The sequence below is a fragment of the Mytilus galloprovincialis genome, chromosome 3, assembly GCF_965363235.1.
Source record: "Mytilus galloprovincialis chromosome 3, xbMytGall1.hap1.1, whole genome shotgun sequence".
In the NCBI taxonomy this organism is placed as follows: Eukaryota; Metazoa; Mollusca; class Bivalvia; order Mytilida; family Mytilidae; genus Mytilus; species Mytilus galloprovincialis.
The window spans coordinates 43772238-43790462 of record NC_134840.1 but is presented as its reverse complement, the minus strand read 5'-3'; the positions used below and the strand labels follow the sequence as shown (position 1 = coordinate 43790462).

Below are 18225 nucleotides of genomic sequence, written 5' to 3'. Positions count from 1 at the left end.
TTTTTTTTGCCTGCCGACGCATTACCAACGAGTCGTCTTGCAGTTTAAGTCCAGTCCATTTTATGTTCTGTTGTTACAAAACATATGCTTCTTGCATTTTATTAATGTCTCATGAATTCAACGATAGAAACATTTTAGTCATTAAAAAGTGTATAGTGCATTGATTTTTTTCTAGTGAATTGAGAATGTCAATTGGGAATGTGTCAAAAGAGACAACAATCCGACCAAAGAGTACAAAACAACCATAGGCCAACAATTGGTCTTCGACACAGCTTTAAAATCCCACACCTGCAGGCGGGCTAAAGACTGGCCCTTAACAAAATGTGTATTAGTTCAATGAAAACGGATGTTACACCAAACTCCAAAATATATATCAATGCACTAAATTTGAAAAAAAAATATACTCAAGACAAAAAAAGGCCAGAGGCTCCTGACTTTTAACAGGCGCATATAAATGCGGCGAGGTAAAAGATGTTTTGTGAGACACCAAGTCTTCTCCTATACCTCTAGCCAATGAAGAATAAATAAACACACAGCAACTCTCAGTTTTAAAAAAGTCCGAGTCCGATGTCAGAATAGGTAACAAAAGAAACTAATGACAATTATACATAAATCAACAAGATTAATGTGTCCTCATCATATGAAGACATCATATATATATTTTATTTCGTTTGAAATTGGTGTTTTCCCGTTTGCTATTAGTGGTAATTATTTATAGATGGGAACTAGTATAACTAGTTCTGCAACAGTATGTACTATTTATAGAGTTTGATGTCGGGTGTATAATGCACGAGGAAAGTTTTGGCGGTTTCTACGGGTGGGATTTAATGGTACTATATAAAGTTTGGCATTTAAATGTAATATTATCGAAGGTGCTCGCAGTTGCGTCGAACTGAAGTTGGTCACATTGGTAAATTGACAGTTGCTGCTATGTTTATTACATACGTACAGTCGTTGGAGGTATTAACTCAGGAAAAAGAAAAGATGCGAATGAGAAACAATGTTATATGGAAGTATTATGAATGGAGTTGAGTATAATGTTGATTTTAATTACAATTTTAAAATTAAGTCTGGAGATCAAATTATTAACGTTAAAGTGAATTTAAAATATAATGTATACTTTTGGAAAACCGTTTTACAGGCTTATAATTTATTTTAGATACGATATAATTTGGTTATATAATTCCATTCAATAATGAAGCATGTTGTGTTCATTAATCTTAAAAAAAAAAAATCAGCTTTTAAGCATGCAATTTTTGTTGAAGTCTTTATGAAATTCTATAATTGTAGCAATGAAATAGAGTGTCCATAATTTGTATTAAATCCGATAACTGTTTCAGTACAAAGTTCAGGTATAGAAAGACGTGTACTAGATTTGAGTCGTGTAAACAAATATATATAAACGAAAGATCAAATTTGAAGGTGTTAATGGAGTCTAAACGTTTGTACATAATTCAATATATGTATACATTTTATTTGAAGCATAGATGAGAATTGTGATCATCAAAGATTTCATTTTTTTCCCCCTAGAAATTTGACTAAAATCAGATTATTTACTTTCACAGTTTTACTAGAAAACGATCAGAGTTTTAGAACAATATTGGAGAGCTGTAAGTATTCCGATTGTGGTTTATTTAGACGACTGATAGGGAACAGCAGAAAGTTCTGAAATTTGTGAAATTATGGACTTGCAGGTTAAAAGTGAGTTAGTAAAAATATGGTTTTATTTTAAACTTTAGTAAGACTAGAGCATATGGACACCAGTTCAAATTATAGAATGACTAGGTGTTAATTGTAATTTAAAATAAGGGACATTAGAAATACCTGTTAAAATTTAAGAGTTTATAAAACATTATATCTGTTTTATTTGCATGAATGCGATATTACTATTAATTGTGGAAATTTAGTTAAAGTGGGTTGAAAAATAATTTTAAGGTTAACAGCATTTTCAGGTATTTGTCAATTATGATGAGGCTTTTATGTATGACGATCTTGTAGAGCTTATTGTGATTCTTTTGTATTTTGAAAGACAAAAATTGGGTTTGGGTATTTTGAATATGACAAATCTAATTTAAGGCATCTTTTATATTTTCATAGAATACCTGAGAGGATTTGTTTTTTTTCCCGATGCCACTGAATATGCAGATGTACTAGGTAATAAATGTAACACATTTTAAGAGAGATAAATCGGAGTGAACCAAGAGTTAAACTTGGAGAGAATTAAAAACGGTAAGCAATTATATTTTACAATCCGTACATAACCTATTGAGTGGATAATTAGTTTAGATTTACACCGATAATTAGAATGTATAAACTAAAGAAAATAAGAAAAGTTTGTATGAAGTAGGAGCTTCAGACACAGCTTTAGAGTTTTTAACGATATGCTTAAACTGTATTAGATATGATCAAAACTGAATGGATTCCTAGAGATAAATATATAAAAGCTGACAAATTTAGTAAAATTTTGATTTCGAAGATCCGGGTGTTTCAGATATCAATTTCAAATAATTTGATCTGTTACGGTGTTCATTCATTTGTGATTTATTTACCGACAGAAGAAATATGGTGTTGTAGTTTGTCTTAAAGTTTGTTTTTTTTACACCTCGAACATTGAGTGTTGATGCATTTGCATATGATTGGTCATCATTTAATAACTGCATTAGTTTGGATAGTTCCTACATGTATAATTATTTGATTGATAGGGTTATTTAATAAATTTTATACTGCATATGCGAAAAGTAACAGCTACATTAATGGTACTTAAGTGAAAATCAGCTGTGAATTGTTTACAGTACGAATATTAAGGCTATATAAAATATTTCCGTGGTTAGAGAAATCAAATTCAGTTTTATGCAAGGATCGGACGAATACAGCATTTTTGATATGCAACCATTTAACAGTAATTTGTTAGATTTATTTCGGTCTGCCTACTAATAGTAATTTAGAAGGTATATATTTAAATAAGATACACTTATAAGGGTATTGCACACAGTGTGTACAGTTTATTCGTGAACAATATAGCTGTTCTGTGACATAATATACAGTATTAGGATGGACTTTGTATGGAATTTCATGAGCTATGTTGTACCATAGATGTACAGTGTAGCAGTGTGATTAGATGTTGATGTATGTAGATATGAGATATGTACATGATGTATATATGTATAGACTTTCATGAGTTGTGTTGCACAGTGTAACATAAAGTATCGCAATGTGGTTAGAAGTTTAATTTTTCACGTGTCGTTAGTTTACGGAGAAATACTGAATTGTATGTACAGTACTAGTGTATAGTTTGTATAAGGTTAAGATATGTGATTATTTTATAGCGGACATTTTCCTCTGATACTATCACTTTATAGGCCGGTGTAGACCTGAGGTGTAGACAGGGCATCATTCAAGTTTCATTCATATTATGAATGTACAATGATACATGTATATTTGTTTTTAAAACAATACACGTCCGAGTATGTCTAGCGAGACGTCTTGTCGCATTGGATCGGATCCAGGTTTCCAGTTGATCCCTTTATTAGGTTTATTGGATTGTTCCTAGCCGGCGGGGTAGTTCCTGAGTTATTCATTTATTCAGTTATTGTATTTAGATTCATGCCAACCATACATAAGTTATTGTTTGTATATGATTCACATTAATTTAGTCAAGTTGTACCTAATAGTTCATGTATATATCCTGGTTTCGTTTTGGGAAAAATTGTGGTCTTTGTTTTTTCATATGTTATATAGATATGAGATATGTATATGTATATATATATAGACTTTCACGAGCTATGTTGTACAGTGTACCATAAAGAATCACAGTGTGATTAGAAATTGATGTATGTGCACATAATAAAGAATCACACAATGTGATTAGAAGTTGATGTATGTAGATATGAAATATGTATATGTATAGACTTTCGTGAGCTATGTTGCACAGTGTAACATAAAGAATCACACAGTGTGATTAGAAGTTGATGTATGTAGATATGAGATATGTATATGTTTTGACTTTCATGAGCTATGTTGCACAGTGTAACATAAAGAATCGCACAGTGTGATTAGAAGTTGTATATAGATATGAAGTATGTATATATCTATAGAAGTTTAATGTTTATCTAATTAACATACATGTATATATGAAGTTTTTGATTGTTTTCTTCTATTTGCAGAATCAATGGAAACAGTCTGGGAAATTATCCAATGATTCAAGATTTGAAAAATTGTCTTTGCATTACCATCTCATGTGGAAGCGTCAGTCTAGTTCACTATATATATTTACCGTTTTGAAATATAAATTTTATTTTGGAAAGTTACGTTTTTGGTGTTCCGATTGCCGATTTGGATATGAGATCAGTCCTGTTAAGTGGTTAAAAGATTTATCTGAAATTAACTTGTTTAGAATCTGATTTCATTTTTGTTTTGTGTTCTCTTTGAAGTCGCGAAGTGTTTACTAGCTAAGAGAAGATAATACACCTTTATCGTACTATAGAGCTCGTGATGTCAGTTTGAAGATGGTTATATGAAGAAAAATTTTAGATCTGACATCAATTGGTAATATCTTTTTGTATCGGCATCTTATTCTGATCTGTTTCATTTCCTTTGTTTCGATGTTACTGCGAGCAACTAATCCTATATCTGTGTTCGTTTTGTTTATAGCCTATTGAATTTAGAGATTAAATACTTTAAATTCGGACGAGCAGGGCGAGGGAGAATTTAAATATATTTTATTTCGTTTGAAATTGGTGTTTTCCCGTTTGCTATTAGTGGTAATTATTTATAGATGGGAACTAGTATAACTAGTTCTGCAACAGTATGTATTATTTATAGAGTTTGATGTCGGGTGTATAATGCACGAGGAAAGTTTTGGCGGTTTCTACGGGTGGGATTTAATGGTACTATATAAAGTTTGGCATTTAAATGTAATATTATCGAAGGTGCTCGCAGTTGCGTCGAACTGAAGTTGGTCACATTGGTAAATTGACAGTTGCTGCTATGTTTATTACATACGTACAGTCGTTGGAGGTATTAACCGAGGAAAAAGAAAAGATGCGAATGAGAAACAATGTTATATGTCATGGATTTATATGTCAGTGGTTTGAATCGGAAGAAATATGTAGAAGAAAGTAAAATAAAATATTGTATCGCAATAGAAAATGATATGTTACTGCGAGCAACTAATCCTATATCTGTGTTCGTTTTGTTTATAGCCTATTGAATTTAGAGATTAAATACTTTAAATTCGGACGAGCAGGGCGAGGGAGAATTTAAAGTGTTTTCATGTGCATCGTTTGTGATGTCAATTCTTTGGCTAAAATCTGTTTGTATTAAAAATCTGTATTGCGGGTAATTCTTATGTGTCTTTCAGAAACAGCACTTCCAAATACATAAAAAAGTAGAATTCTTCATAGCATCGTAAACTTTTTAAATAACAAAGGAGTAGGTCTGGTAAAGGTCGATTTTGTTCTCAAATTTCAGGTTCATCTGACGAAAGATTTTGGACACTTTTTAAACACTTGAGTGTCTATTTCAGTTGATTCAATTAGTTTATGTGAAAGATTTTAACTGATTTAGTCATTAAAAACGCTCCGATTCAAGCCAAAATATGAAAAATCTATCAAATATGCCCCCAAAAAAATGTCACTTTTCAGATGGTTTTTGTCAAAAATGAAAGTGGCCGCATCCGTGTTCATCCTCAACCTTTATATAAGATATGTATTATCATCTTCATATTAATCAGACTTAATGATGCTAGTACCCGATAAATGTGCATTATTTTGTCGAAAACAGCCCATATGTATGTAGCAGAAGCATTCTAATTTCTAATAAATAAATAAAAGTTTACATTTTCACAATTTTGTCAAACTGCTATATTTTGGGGCCAAAAAGGGATCTTACTGGACCTACTTCTTTCCGTTCCGTGCGTAAATAAATTCAAAACTGCAATTATAATTGATATTTATTTAGAAATATATATTGGTCTTTACGTGTGTATACATATTAAACTAAAGTAAGCACATACAACATACATGTATGCTATATACTGTGTGACACTTATGTTGATACCACAAAGTACAAAATATTTAAAACAACAAGATAACAACGGATACATGTATACAAGGTCTAAGACTACAAATTGTTTACAATTGTCTTGTTCTTTTTCCATATGCATTTTTATATAAAACATATACTCTTTAAGTTACATTAATAAGCTACAAGTACTTTTACTAATCTATATCTGCCAATATGCAAAATCTAATTTTATTAGATAATTGCATATTTAATGTGTACCATAGTTGCATGGAATAGAACCGACATTTGGCTTTAAATGTCTCATGCATAGTCTTATGCAAAGCACATTATCACAGTCTAATTATAGTTCACAAATGTTGAATGCAACAATCCTAGTATGTCATAACTTGTGTATGACCTTAAATATAAGGTAAATATCTTAGCACAACTTGATTCCATTTCAGTTTGACATCATTTGTACGAATTCTGAAATCAAGATAACATGATGATTAAACATTTCATTAACTAACTATCTAACAGTGTTGTTTTCTTCTGCATGTACTGATTTTGTATCATGGAAGGATTTTCTTTTTCTTTTATACTACTCGATCTATATGTTTTGCTGTTGTAGTGTTTTGTCTTATATTACATCAATTTTTCTCATCACGGTCTTGTCTTTTTTAGTTCGAATTTGTATTATCTTTAATGTTTGTGCTTGTTTTATGTAGAATACGATTAAAAAGGTAGAGTAACATTTCCATATGCATGAACATTCCAGTAAACAATTCAAGGACATCAAATAAAAAAAACAGAGGTCCTCTCCGTGTTTTGAAATCAAAATTGTATTTAAAAAAGTGTTTAGCTTAGTAAATTTTTAAAACTACAAAATCAATCATATTCATTTACCTGTAAATGTTGCCATTACAAAAGGAATGGTAGATAATCTAAAGTGTTTATTTAAATGTAAAACAAAATATATATTTTATGATTATATTATCATTATGATATACCTTTATAATTGATTTCACCATCCCCATCAAGATCAACTTCTTTGATCATTTGTTTGACTTGTTTATCTGATAATTTATTTCCTAGTTTAGCCATAGCTTTCTTGAATTCTTTCATAGTTATGACTCCATTGCCATCTTTGTTAAATTCCCGAAATGCATCACGGAATTGATCGTTTGTTGCTGGGGGTTCCTCTGCTGTTTCAGTCGACATCATTACCAGGAATTCTTGAAATTCTATAGAACCACTATCTTTAAAAAAAACGTATTTGTATTAAGGTATATTTATTTTCATTTGTAAAACAGTCGCCGTCAAGCTGAAAGTCCAAGACATCTGATTACAATAGAGTTATGTTAGAAATGCATTACTACCTTTCAAAGCTGAAAACAACTTTCTAAAACTATTTCATCAACTCAGATTTGTCTTCAATTGTACAAATACATTGATCATTTTGATCTAAGTATATTCAGAATGGACAAGGTCATATATAATAGCTTAAAACTAAAATACAGTGACAACCAATTCATTATCTATTCCAGTTACAAATTTTACACGTACATCCATTATGTAATATGTGTAGTGGGCGGCTTTAACTTTTACTACTAAACCAAGCGTTTTAGTTTACGTCATCATATGACATGAACGGAATGTCTATGCCGAATACGATTTTGTTATAGAAATACCATTCATGTGTCCTGTCTCATTTGCATTGCCTATTTTTTTTTTTATAACTTGTCGCCAATGGCGAGTTAAACTTGTTGTGACCAACATTACAGGTGCCATTTAAAAAGTGAATTAACTCATATTTCGGTAAGATTACCTGCAAAATACATTTGATCTGGAATCTTGGTTTTTTTTCATATCTGTACTTTCATCTACTTCCGAGTAAGATTTATTCATATAACATCTATATTGTTATATTCATATATACTACTTGCTCTTTCTGTTATAAACATATGTAGCGGTTAATCGTACTAAATGAGCATACGTTGATACACTCCGAAAAGATCTTTTGCATGCTAAAAAATGTGTTGTGTTCGTTCGTCCTGATTATTTATACTTACTATCGTGATCTACTCTTAGCATTATCCTTTGTACTTCAGCATCAGAGGCATCTTGTCCTACAGAATTTAGGAATGTCCTCAGTTCTTTACAAGATATTTTTCCATCGCCATTTTTGTCGAAGTTCTTAAATGCTTCTTTAAATTCTGTAAATACATCATTATAATTTATATCAAAACAGTAATACACGCATACTGGTCAACAAAGCCCATATCAAACTAAAATTTACATTTTCTTACATATCGTATTACTTAAGGATGTACGTCGGAATTAATTAAGATATAGATCTATATTGATATTATTTGGGTCTCAGATCGACAGAAAGAAAAACCAGGAATCTGCTTAAATTTTTCTGAATGACCTTATATGAAAAGATAAAGGGGTGTTATGGGGCAAAATATTTCACTTTGAATCGTATAGAAAAACACTAAGGAGTCCGAACATCGAACACAAATTCCAAAAAATCAAGTACATCCTTAATGCTGCTATCATTGAAAGAATAAAAGAATATGATTTACATTTTACAGCTCTCTCGTTTTTTTTTCATGTTTTTGTCGATATTTCTTCGACTGATGGATTTTGATTGACATTTGGGTATCTTCCCCCTCTTTTTTGACTGATGAATTTTTTTGAACGATCTTTAAATTACAATCAGGAAAGGAACATTCATGACATTCATTCATTCATTGACATGGTGATAGTATAAAAAATGCATATAGGATTCTGCAGTTTTTTGGACATATTATCTTACAAGTAAAATAACAAAAATACCGAACTCCGAAGGAAATTCAAAACAGTAGGTCCCTAATCTAAAATATTCGTATTGATAGGGTGTGAATCGATTATATCGTCTTTTTGTCTCGTTCCAAGGAAAATGTAGGGTCTAAGATTATTCTTATCTCTTTGATTAAGTCCAAATGATTCATAAAAAAATCATTTTTTTCACTTAACAAACAAAAAGCAAGACATTGCTGTTTAGTAATGTTCGTTATTGTAAAGTAAGGAATGCCTTCAACTGTAAGTAATGATCACACCAAAGTAATGTAAGCTACTTGAACCAGTTTTAGCAGAAGAGTTTATCAAGTGTATACGATACATGTACACCATTTATATATTGATATTGAAGAACGTATATGTACTGTGGCATAAATATACATGTTATAAGAGAGATTACAATTTCAATCTTTAATTGCCCGACAGAATCATTCATAATGATCGGTCTTTCTTCTAATGAACACAAAATAAATATAAAATAGGGTTCAAACTGAATTTACATACAAGTACTAGACGCTTACGAATTTGTTTGAAAGTAAGTTAAATTCAAACAACAAAAAATGTAGACATTCACTTAGTTCAGCCATCACTGTTTCAAAACTAATGATTTTAGTATAATTATGCACACACAATACTTTTGGATGAAAAAGGCTTCAATTGCTTTTCGTTTCGTTAAAACGGTTACGGATCCAATGTCGTAATAGGCACTGCATGGTTCAAGAAACTTCAGTGTATTTTTTCTCTCGATTAAACGGGATTATGTTACTGAAAGAACGACAATTTTCTATTATCCAAGCATTGGCCCGAAGATCGTGTTAGTATTACATAATTGATTGCACATATGCATTTCAATATGTTGAAAACATCGAGAAATTTGTATAATCCATGTTTTGCTCCATAGTTAGATCTTACCTTGCACTTGGGCTTTCGTTAATTTTGACTTTACATCAGCCTGCACAAAACAAAAAAAATAGTTTTAGAATAAGTATTGCCGGAACTAAAAGAAAAATTAATTTAGAATAAGTCTTGCAAGAACTCAACAGAAATTGGTATTATACATGTAACGATAAGCTTTCTGGCTTAATTTTATAGCTGGTTTTGTTTCGATATGATATTTTAACAACAATCATGTAAGTAGTGCTGTCGATGAACGTTTTACGATTAAGATGACAAATAAAGTTCGTCGTCATGTGAACATGCTAATTCTAGTTCTGCTGGAATTGTTGAGCCTTCCGAAGTACCTGTGTTTATCCATGGTTTTTGCTCATTGTTGAAGTCTGTAACGTTGTGACCTAGAATTGCTGATTTAAATTGTATTTAGACACTGTTGATAAGTTGTCTAATCGCACCTCCAGAAAAATCCTTCCATAAAAAGGAGGTGATTTTATGCAAACGGTTGTGAGATATTTTTTTTGCAAAAATTTTATACAATAATTAGATCTAAAACTATATATATGAAATTAGAAATGGATATTGCCTTTCTGTTTTTTTTTTTTGTTTTTTTTTGTTTATTTTGTGTATATATATACATTTCAACCACAACTACATTTTAATGACATGCTAAATGTAATAACCTAGTAGACATTTGATTGGAAAGGCTTTTTATTTTAAAACATTTTAAGCACGTATACATGAGCTAAATTCCTACTGCAAATATGTATTGAATTAAAACTTGGGTAAAAGCTAAAAGACAAAGTTTCCTAAATTCTTATATCAAATACTGCACAATGTAATTGAAATATATGCAAATAACCTGATAGACCTATCATATCAAGCATAATTTACACTTTCGAACATTTAAAGCTTTTTAAAAAATACACGTGTATGCTAGAGCCCTATGTCTCTTGTTAAAAACTGTATATATTGACCTCTTATATTTAGTTAGGTCAATATAAAAAAGAAGATGTGGTATGATTGCCAATGAGACAACTGTCAAGAAGAGACCAAAATGACACAGACATTAACAACTATAGGTAACCGTACGGCCTTCAACAACGAGCAAAGCCAATACCGCATAGACAGCTATAAAAGGCCCCGATAAGACAATGTAAAACAATTCAAACGAGAAAACTAACGGCCTTATTTATATAAAAAAAAAATGAACGAAAAACAAATATGTAACACATAAACAAACGACAACCACTGAATTACAGGCTCCTGATTTGGGACAGGCTCATACATGTTCATAATAATATGGCGGGGTTAAACATGTTAGCGGGATCCCAACCCTCCCATAACCTAGGACAGTGGTATAACAGTACAACACAAGAACGAACTATACAAATCAGTTGAAAAAAAGGCTTAACTCATCAGATGGAAAAAAAAATACAAGTGGATGTGGCCGGGTACTTGTACATCCCGACACAAAAAGTCACAATTAACAGATCTGAGAGTACTCACAGTTATCTGACAGCTAGTTCAAAGCCACTAACTACTAATAGAATGAAATTCAAAACAGTGTAGCTGTGGCCATTGATTGACACATTAAAATCATCCATTGACTGGGACAATTTAGGTGAACGTTTGTATGTAACGACCAATGCTCACTATGTACTTTTTAAAGACACTTAAACTATGGGGTCACCAAAGGTTCTCAACACCTAAATAAAGTAATTCGAAAAATTAATCAGAAATAACACGATATTTTGATTTATATCAATTATATAAATCAAAACACAAAGGTTATTCCTGATTAATTTTTCGAATTATTTTATAATTAAAGGCGTTAAGAAACCTTTGGTGACCCCACAGTTTAAATGTCTATCGTAGGTTCGTCGTGAACAGTGGTCGTTACAGACAAACGTTCACGTAAATTGTCCCAGTCAATGGATGATTTTAATGTGTCAATCAATGGCCACAGCTACACTGTTTTGAATTTCATTCTAAAAAAATCATGCATCTAACTTAAAGATTAAACTATCAATCCGTACATCCAACATCCATGGATTAAGTGAAAGACGTCATAAACAGCCAGAGAAAAACATGACCTTGTGCAATGCCAAGTTACAGGTATCGACAGATTGTAGATCCATGCATATGTATATGTATATACCACACTAGTAATATTTAGTTAGCTTTTAATTTACTGATAACAAAATCAATATTTATACGAATAAAAACAATATTCAATTATCTTATTACAGTATTGAATAGGTAACCTTTTAGAATAAGTTTATTTAAAGGAGCGACAAGTTTACATGGATCATTTCTAAATTTTCTGCACGGTTAACAACATTTCCGAAAAAAATAAGGATGTGCTATCCCGTTTGAAATAAATTTTATACAGGTACAACCAAACTTCAAAACCAAATCTTTATATCTATGGAAAAATTTAGTAAAGATTTTAAGTAATGTATGGTAACGATATCCCTGGTTTAATAATTTACCAGTAATACATAGACTGCGTTCGTTAAAATCAGAAACGTCACAACAGACACGTGCATACCGAACGAGCTGTGAAATATAAACACCGTAAGATGGTGCCAAAAGAACATCACCATCTAAAAATGGAAAATTAACAAAAGGGAACGAAAAATCGTCTCTTTTGTCGTAAATTTTGGTGTGGAGTTTCCCGTTTAAAACCGAAATATCTAAATCCAGGAAAGAACAGTTATTACCGAATAAATTTGATTTATTTAAAGTAAGTTCCTTGGCGTAAATTTCAGCAGTATATTGAGAAAATTCTTGATTATTTGACGAAAAAATATCATCAAGATAACGGTAAGTGTTGTTGAATTTAACAATTAAATGCAATTTCGACGGGTCTTTACTGAGTTTAGTCATAAACTGTGATTCGTAACAGTACAAAAACAAGTCTGCTATTAAAGAGGCACAATTTGTGCCCAAAGGGATACCTACAACCTGTCGATGAACTTTGTTGCCGAAACGAACAGGTTACAAATTGTTGTAATGTTAGGTGAAGCACTTCATAGATTGTTGTAATGTTAAGTGAAGCAGGTTACAAATTGTTGGAATGTATGATGAAGCACATCAGATATTTTTGTAGTGTAAAGTGAATCACTTCATAAGCTGTTGTAATGTTAAGTGAATCACTTCATATATTGTTGTAACGTTAAGTGAATCACTCTATGGATTGTTGTAATGTCAGGTGAATCACTTCATAGATTGTTGTAATGTTAAGTGAATCACTTCATAGATTATTGTAATGTCAGGTGAATCACTTCATAGATTGTTGTAATGTTGAGTGAAGCAGGTTAGAGATTGTTGTAATGTTAGGTGAATCACCTCATAGAATAGATGGTTGTAAGGTTAGGTGAAGCAGGTAACAGATTGTTGTAATGTTAGGTGAATCACCTCATAGAATAGATGGTTGTAAGGTTAGGTGAAGCAGGTAATAGATTGTTGTAATGTTAGGTGAATCACCTCATAGAATAGATGGTTGTAAGGTTAGGTGAAGCAGGTAACAGATTGTTGTAATGTTAGGTGAAGCAGGTTACAGAGTGTTGTAATGTTAGGTGAAGCAGGTTAGAGATTGTTGTAATGTTAGGTGAATCACCTCATAGAATAGATGGTTGTAAGGTTAGGTGAAGCAGGTAACAGATTGTTGTAATGTTAGGTGAAGCAGGTTACAGAGTGTTGTAATGTTAGGTGAAGCAGGTTAGAGATTGTTGTAATGTTAGGTGAATCACCTCATAGAATAGATGGTTGTAAGGTTAGGTGAAGCAGGTAACAGATTGTTGTAATGTTAGGTGAAGCAGGTTACAGAGTGTTGTAAGGTTAGGTGAAGCAGGTTACAGAGTATTGTAATATTAGGTGAAGCAGGTTAGAGATTGTTGTAATGTTAGGTGAATCACCTCATAGAATAGATGGTTGTAAGGTTAGGTGAAGCAGGTAACAGATTGTTGTAATGTTAGGTGAATCACCTCATAGAATAGATGGTTGTAAGGTTAGGTGAAGCAGGTAACAGATTGTTGTAATGTTAGGTGAAGCAGGTTACAGAGTGTTGTAATGTTAGGTGAAGCAGGTTACAGAGTGTTGTAAGGTTAGGTGAAGCAGGTTACAGAGTGTTGTAATGTTAGGTGAAGCAGGTTACAGATTGTTGTAATGTTAGGTGAAGCAGGTTACAGAGTGTTGTAATGTTAGATCTAGCGCGTTACTGACATATTGTTGCAATGTTAGATAAAACAAATCATAGATTGTTGTAATCATGTTAAGTGAAGCAGGTTACAGATTGTTGTAGTATCAGGTCAAGAAGATTAAAGATTGGTGTTATGTAAGGTCAAGTATTTTACAGTTTGTTGTAGTATTTGGTCAAGCAACATAAAACGAATAATTTGTTTGTGTAAAGGATTATTTTGGCCGTGAGAATGAATAAGTTTAATAGGTCTTTGAAATGACATAGTATACATGATGTGTTATTGTTATGCTTTTGGCTAATCCGTATTCAAATCAACTATCTATCTTACATGTATCAACTGGTACCCTTATGTCAAGTACTATACTTTTGTGACATGAAAAAAAAACAAAGCTTGAACTTGTTTTGTCCTAAAATTTACAATATTTACATTTCCCTTGTTGAATGCAATGACCTTGTTATTACATTTAAAACGAATTATTCCAACAATAAGCTGAAGACATGTTTTGTTAAAATTTACTGATGCGAAAGTTGATTTAAAGTCAATACATGTTTCTCTTTGGAATTGACGCGTTCTGAACTTTTTTTATAAGGCTGAATGGTGAATTAGAATAATAAATAATTTGTATTCTTTACTATGAGTTTTTACTACAAAATAATGAAGCTGTTGATTTTTTTTTTGCATTTAAATTATTAAAAGCGATCGCGGTATTATTAATAAGTTACACTTGAGTGTTCGTGCTGGATGAACGCCTTGTTATGTGTAGATTATTATGTACGGAATAGCGCACGGTGTATAAAGCATGAAATTCTTTATGAATCTCCTATACTAAAATCCATTTAAGAAAATAACTTGATTTTTGGTTTGACTGGTTTTTGTGTCTGAAAAAGTTTCTTTATTTGGAAGTCTTCAAGTTATAACGATACAGTAGATAATGGGAAAACACCAATAAAACTGCATCCAAACTACTCATGTTAACTACACTAAAAAGCATAGAATTAAATATAAGGACCTCATTATAAAATTATTGAAAAACTAATTCATTTTAAGTGGGTTTTTTTTTGTATAAAATAAAAACTTTAATTGAGTGAATGACGACAGATTGTCGTTCTGCTGGAAATGTAACATGTGTAATCGGGACTTTAACATGTAAATGGCCATTTTCTTAAAATGCTCTTAATGTTTCAACTTAAAGGAGTTTTGTATGTCCCTTTTGCTCTAAATGCTCTTCATCTTAGTTCCAGCATGTTGGGTAAAATTCTCAAACATAATACACCGAGAAAGACCAAAACTTGTATCATCATAAATAAAACCAGTGTCGAATTACTTACGGGAAATATGAAACACTCAGTCAAATAAAAGCCACCAGCAGCCGGATGCAGTATATTACACACATTGCTCTTAATGTTTGCATTTGTTTACATCCCGATGGTATTCAGAACGCGCCCACGGGTATTGAAATGTCTTAAAATTAACTTGCTTATATAAAGACTATTTCATTGCAGCTCTTATTTCTTAAAAGTAACTGTATATGCTATAAATTTACAATAAAAAACTGAAACAGTCGAAAGTATTTATTTCAGGATAAATAAGTGCATACAACTCTTGAAATGTCCTGCAAAATGATCAAAATTTATAACATATAACCCCTATCCACATAATGAAGTTTGACATTTAAATTGATCTTATGTTCATAGATGTCTTTGAATTCGTTTTTCAAATTAATATCTCTTAAACAAAATTGAGTTGAAAGCAGAACAAATATCGTCTTGAAAATAGAAATAAATGAAGGCGACACACATACATAAAGAAGTTTTACGATAAAACTTACCATTATAGCTACTGTTTTGTCTCTTTCTTTCCAAAATGCAAGGTGTTCCTAAATCCAATGTCAATTCATAACTAACTTTAAACTCTAATTTGTCTATGATCTCCACTTCGATCTTATTCAAAAGTATATCTGTATATTAGATAATGCTTTGACAACAACATAAAAAGGTTATTTAAAAGTTTGGTTTACATTGACATGGTTGACAATAGCTTTCATTTGTAATTAGAAGAGACATTTAAAAATCTGAAGGGAATTTAACTATATTGATACTCATAATATATCGCCGAATATTTTGTTTCCTTTAATTAAACCCTAACGTAAAAACTATTATAAAACATCTACAGTATTATAATTAAATAGATCGACAGCATAACCAGACGAAAAGTTTGTCAATTGTTTGAATTACTAGTATGTTCTTTTCAGACTTTAATTTGTATTATCTTTTAATTGTCATGATTCTATAAAAGCTGTAATTTTCTCCACATAATTATCTCTTGGTTTAAGATATGTTTCAACTAATCCGACAATGGACTTCGTATCTACGTGTCAAAGACAGTTTCTTGCAGATTATCTTAACAATAGACACAGTCTATGGAAGAAGCGTATCGATAAAAACTTTTCTTATATCACATAACGATATTGTCTAATATCAATTGTAAATATGCAGACATTCTATGCGGAAAATGTTGTTTTCGGCAACGAAAAATTAAGAAAAAACTAACTTTAAAACTTATTGTTCAAATATAAACAACAATTGAGTCTGAATATAAATTCAGAAGTTGGTTAGAAGCTAAAGTTTATGTCCGTGTAAAATTTGAAGTGCTGTGTTTTTCTTATATACATAAATAAACAAATGCCATTAGTTCTTATATCAATGCGATACTTTTAAAATATCATAGCGGTGTTTTTGTTATATCAATATTAGTACTAATTAGTATTAATATACTGAACTACTTTAGAAACGCAACACTCATTTTGTTGATTTATTTTTACCAAATCTTGTTTGATTCTCTCACAACTACTTTTAATGCTTATCATGCTTCTTTCTCCTTACAAAAAATCAAATTCTGACGTACCTGTGTTTATTGAACATACCGAATTTTTGAAGTCGCACGAATTTTTTAAAGCGAAATTTTGGACCCATGAAAGATTGTTTCAGGTTTTTTTGCTTTGTGAAACAGTTCTTTCAATCCTTTGTCTCACTTAAATCAGTTAAAAAATGTTGCATCTTTATTTTGCCAAGACTGAGAAATAAAAAACTGAATTAGCCCTTAAAAATACTGCAAACATGAAAGCATAAACGTGCTGCAACCATACTGTATGACTTCAGAAACTCGTCTTACCGTCCTTCCAACATCGATACAAGTAGATAAGATTTGTTGCTGGCCATCAATGAACAGCTCAACGTGTAGTGACAATGAAACGTCAACAGAATTTGATTATGCAACGTCATTTGCCAGGCATATTTACGGCCGCAACGTCAACTGCTAATCAAATTGCCGAGTGCCATTGATTACAGATACATGCCATAAATGTTTCACATCAACTGAATTGCCAAAGAATCGACTGAAGGAAAACCTTTAAAGCCCTAAAGTTCCAACCGTATAATTGCCAAAACCAAATAACGGGTTGAAAAAATGCAAAATCAGAAGGTGTAAAACATAACCCAAAACATGTCAGACAGAATTTGTTGACCTTTCTGACAATCATTTTGGCGTTTGTAACAGGCAGTCATCGCATTTGACGGTGACAAATTCATTCAAAAATAACACAAAAATAATCTAGTGTTGCGTTTCTAAAGTCGGTCAGTATATTAGACTGCTGTACCAATATTTTGACAATTTTACCTATTATGTCTGTTTTGTTCACGCATCGTTGTAAATATGACAGAATTTAAGGTGGTACCCAACACTTTCACTAAAATTAATTTGGCTCGTTTAATTTTCATAAAATTTTGTCAAAGTATTTACTTTAACCCTTTAACAAAAATATAAAAATTTAAAAAATTTTGAACCAACCGTTTTGTCTGAAAAATTACACTGATTATATAGCAGTTTGACAAAGACCAATTTTGATCATTGAGAAGCTTAATATTCCTTTTACAACACAACGTAATTAAAACGTTTAGCTGACTTTACAGAGTTATCTCCCTGTAGTGTTAGGTACCACCTTAATGAAACTGTCATACACGTGAGAGGTTATTAAGTGCTATAAAACCAGGTTCAATCCACCATTTTCAAAATTTGAAAAATGCCAGTACCGAGTCAGAAATAGACAGTTGTTATCCATTCGTTTGGTGTGTTTTATCATTTGATTTTACCATTTAATAAGGAATTTTCTGTTTTGAATTTTCCTCGGAGTTCAGTATTTTGTGATTTTACTTCTTAGTAGTATAATTTGTATGTAAATAAGCAGTTTAATGACTACTGCTTAAATTAAAATTGTTTTTGG

At 31.4% G+C, this 18225-nt stretch overlaps 1 protein-coding gene and 1 long non-coding RNA gene across 3 annotated transcripts; one reads left to right on the top strand and one right to left on the bottom strand.

The window, feature by feature from the left end:
• The first annotated feature begins 658 nt into the window (after window positions 1–658).
• On the top strand, window positions 659–5177 carry LOC143068026 (uncharacterized). Of its 2 annotated transcripts, XR_012976085.1 has the most exons (3): window positions 659–1027; window positions 1566–2229; window positions 4164–5177. It is a non-coding gene; the product is annotated as an uncharacterized LOC143068026 (long non-coding RNA). The 2 variants fall into 2 exon arrangements; XR_012976084.1 differs by lacking the exon at window positions 659–1027 and having other exon boundaries at window positions 1034–2229.
• A 760-nt stretch (window positions 5178–5937) lies between these two features.
• On the bottom strand, window positions 5938–15919 carry LOC143068025 (neo-calmodulin-like). The gene is made up of 5 exons (XM_076241766.1): window positions 15775–15919; window positions 9760–9799; window positions 8076–8219; window positions 7014–7262; window positions 5938–6489 (listed from the first exon to the last, which is right to left on the bottom strand). Exons 1-5 carry the CDS (start codon window positions 15775–15777, stop codon window positions 6464–6466), a joined length of 462 nt encoding a protein of 153 aa, XP_076097881.1. The 5' UTR covers window positions 15778–15919; the 3' UTR covers window positions 5938–6463.
• Between the last annotated feature and the right edge of the window lie 2306 nt (window positions 15920–18225).

Coding starts and splice junctions, on each gene's coding strand:
- LOC143068025 (XM_076241766.1), bottom strand. Junction 8,220..9,759: donor AACGAAAGCCCAAGTGCAAG/GTAAGATCTAAC, acceptor ATGTATTTACAG/AATTTAAAGAAGCATTTAAG. Junction 6,490..7,013: donor TGGTGAAATCAATTATAAAG/GTATATCATAAT, acceptor TCTTGATTTCAG/AATTCGTACAAATGATGTCA.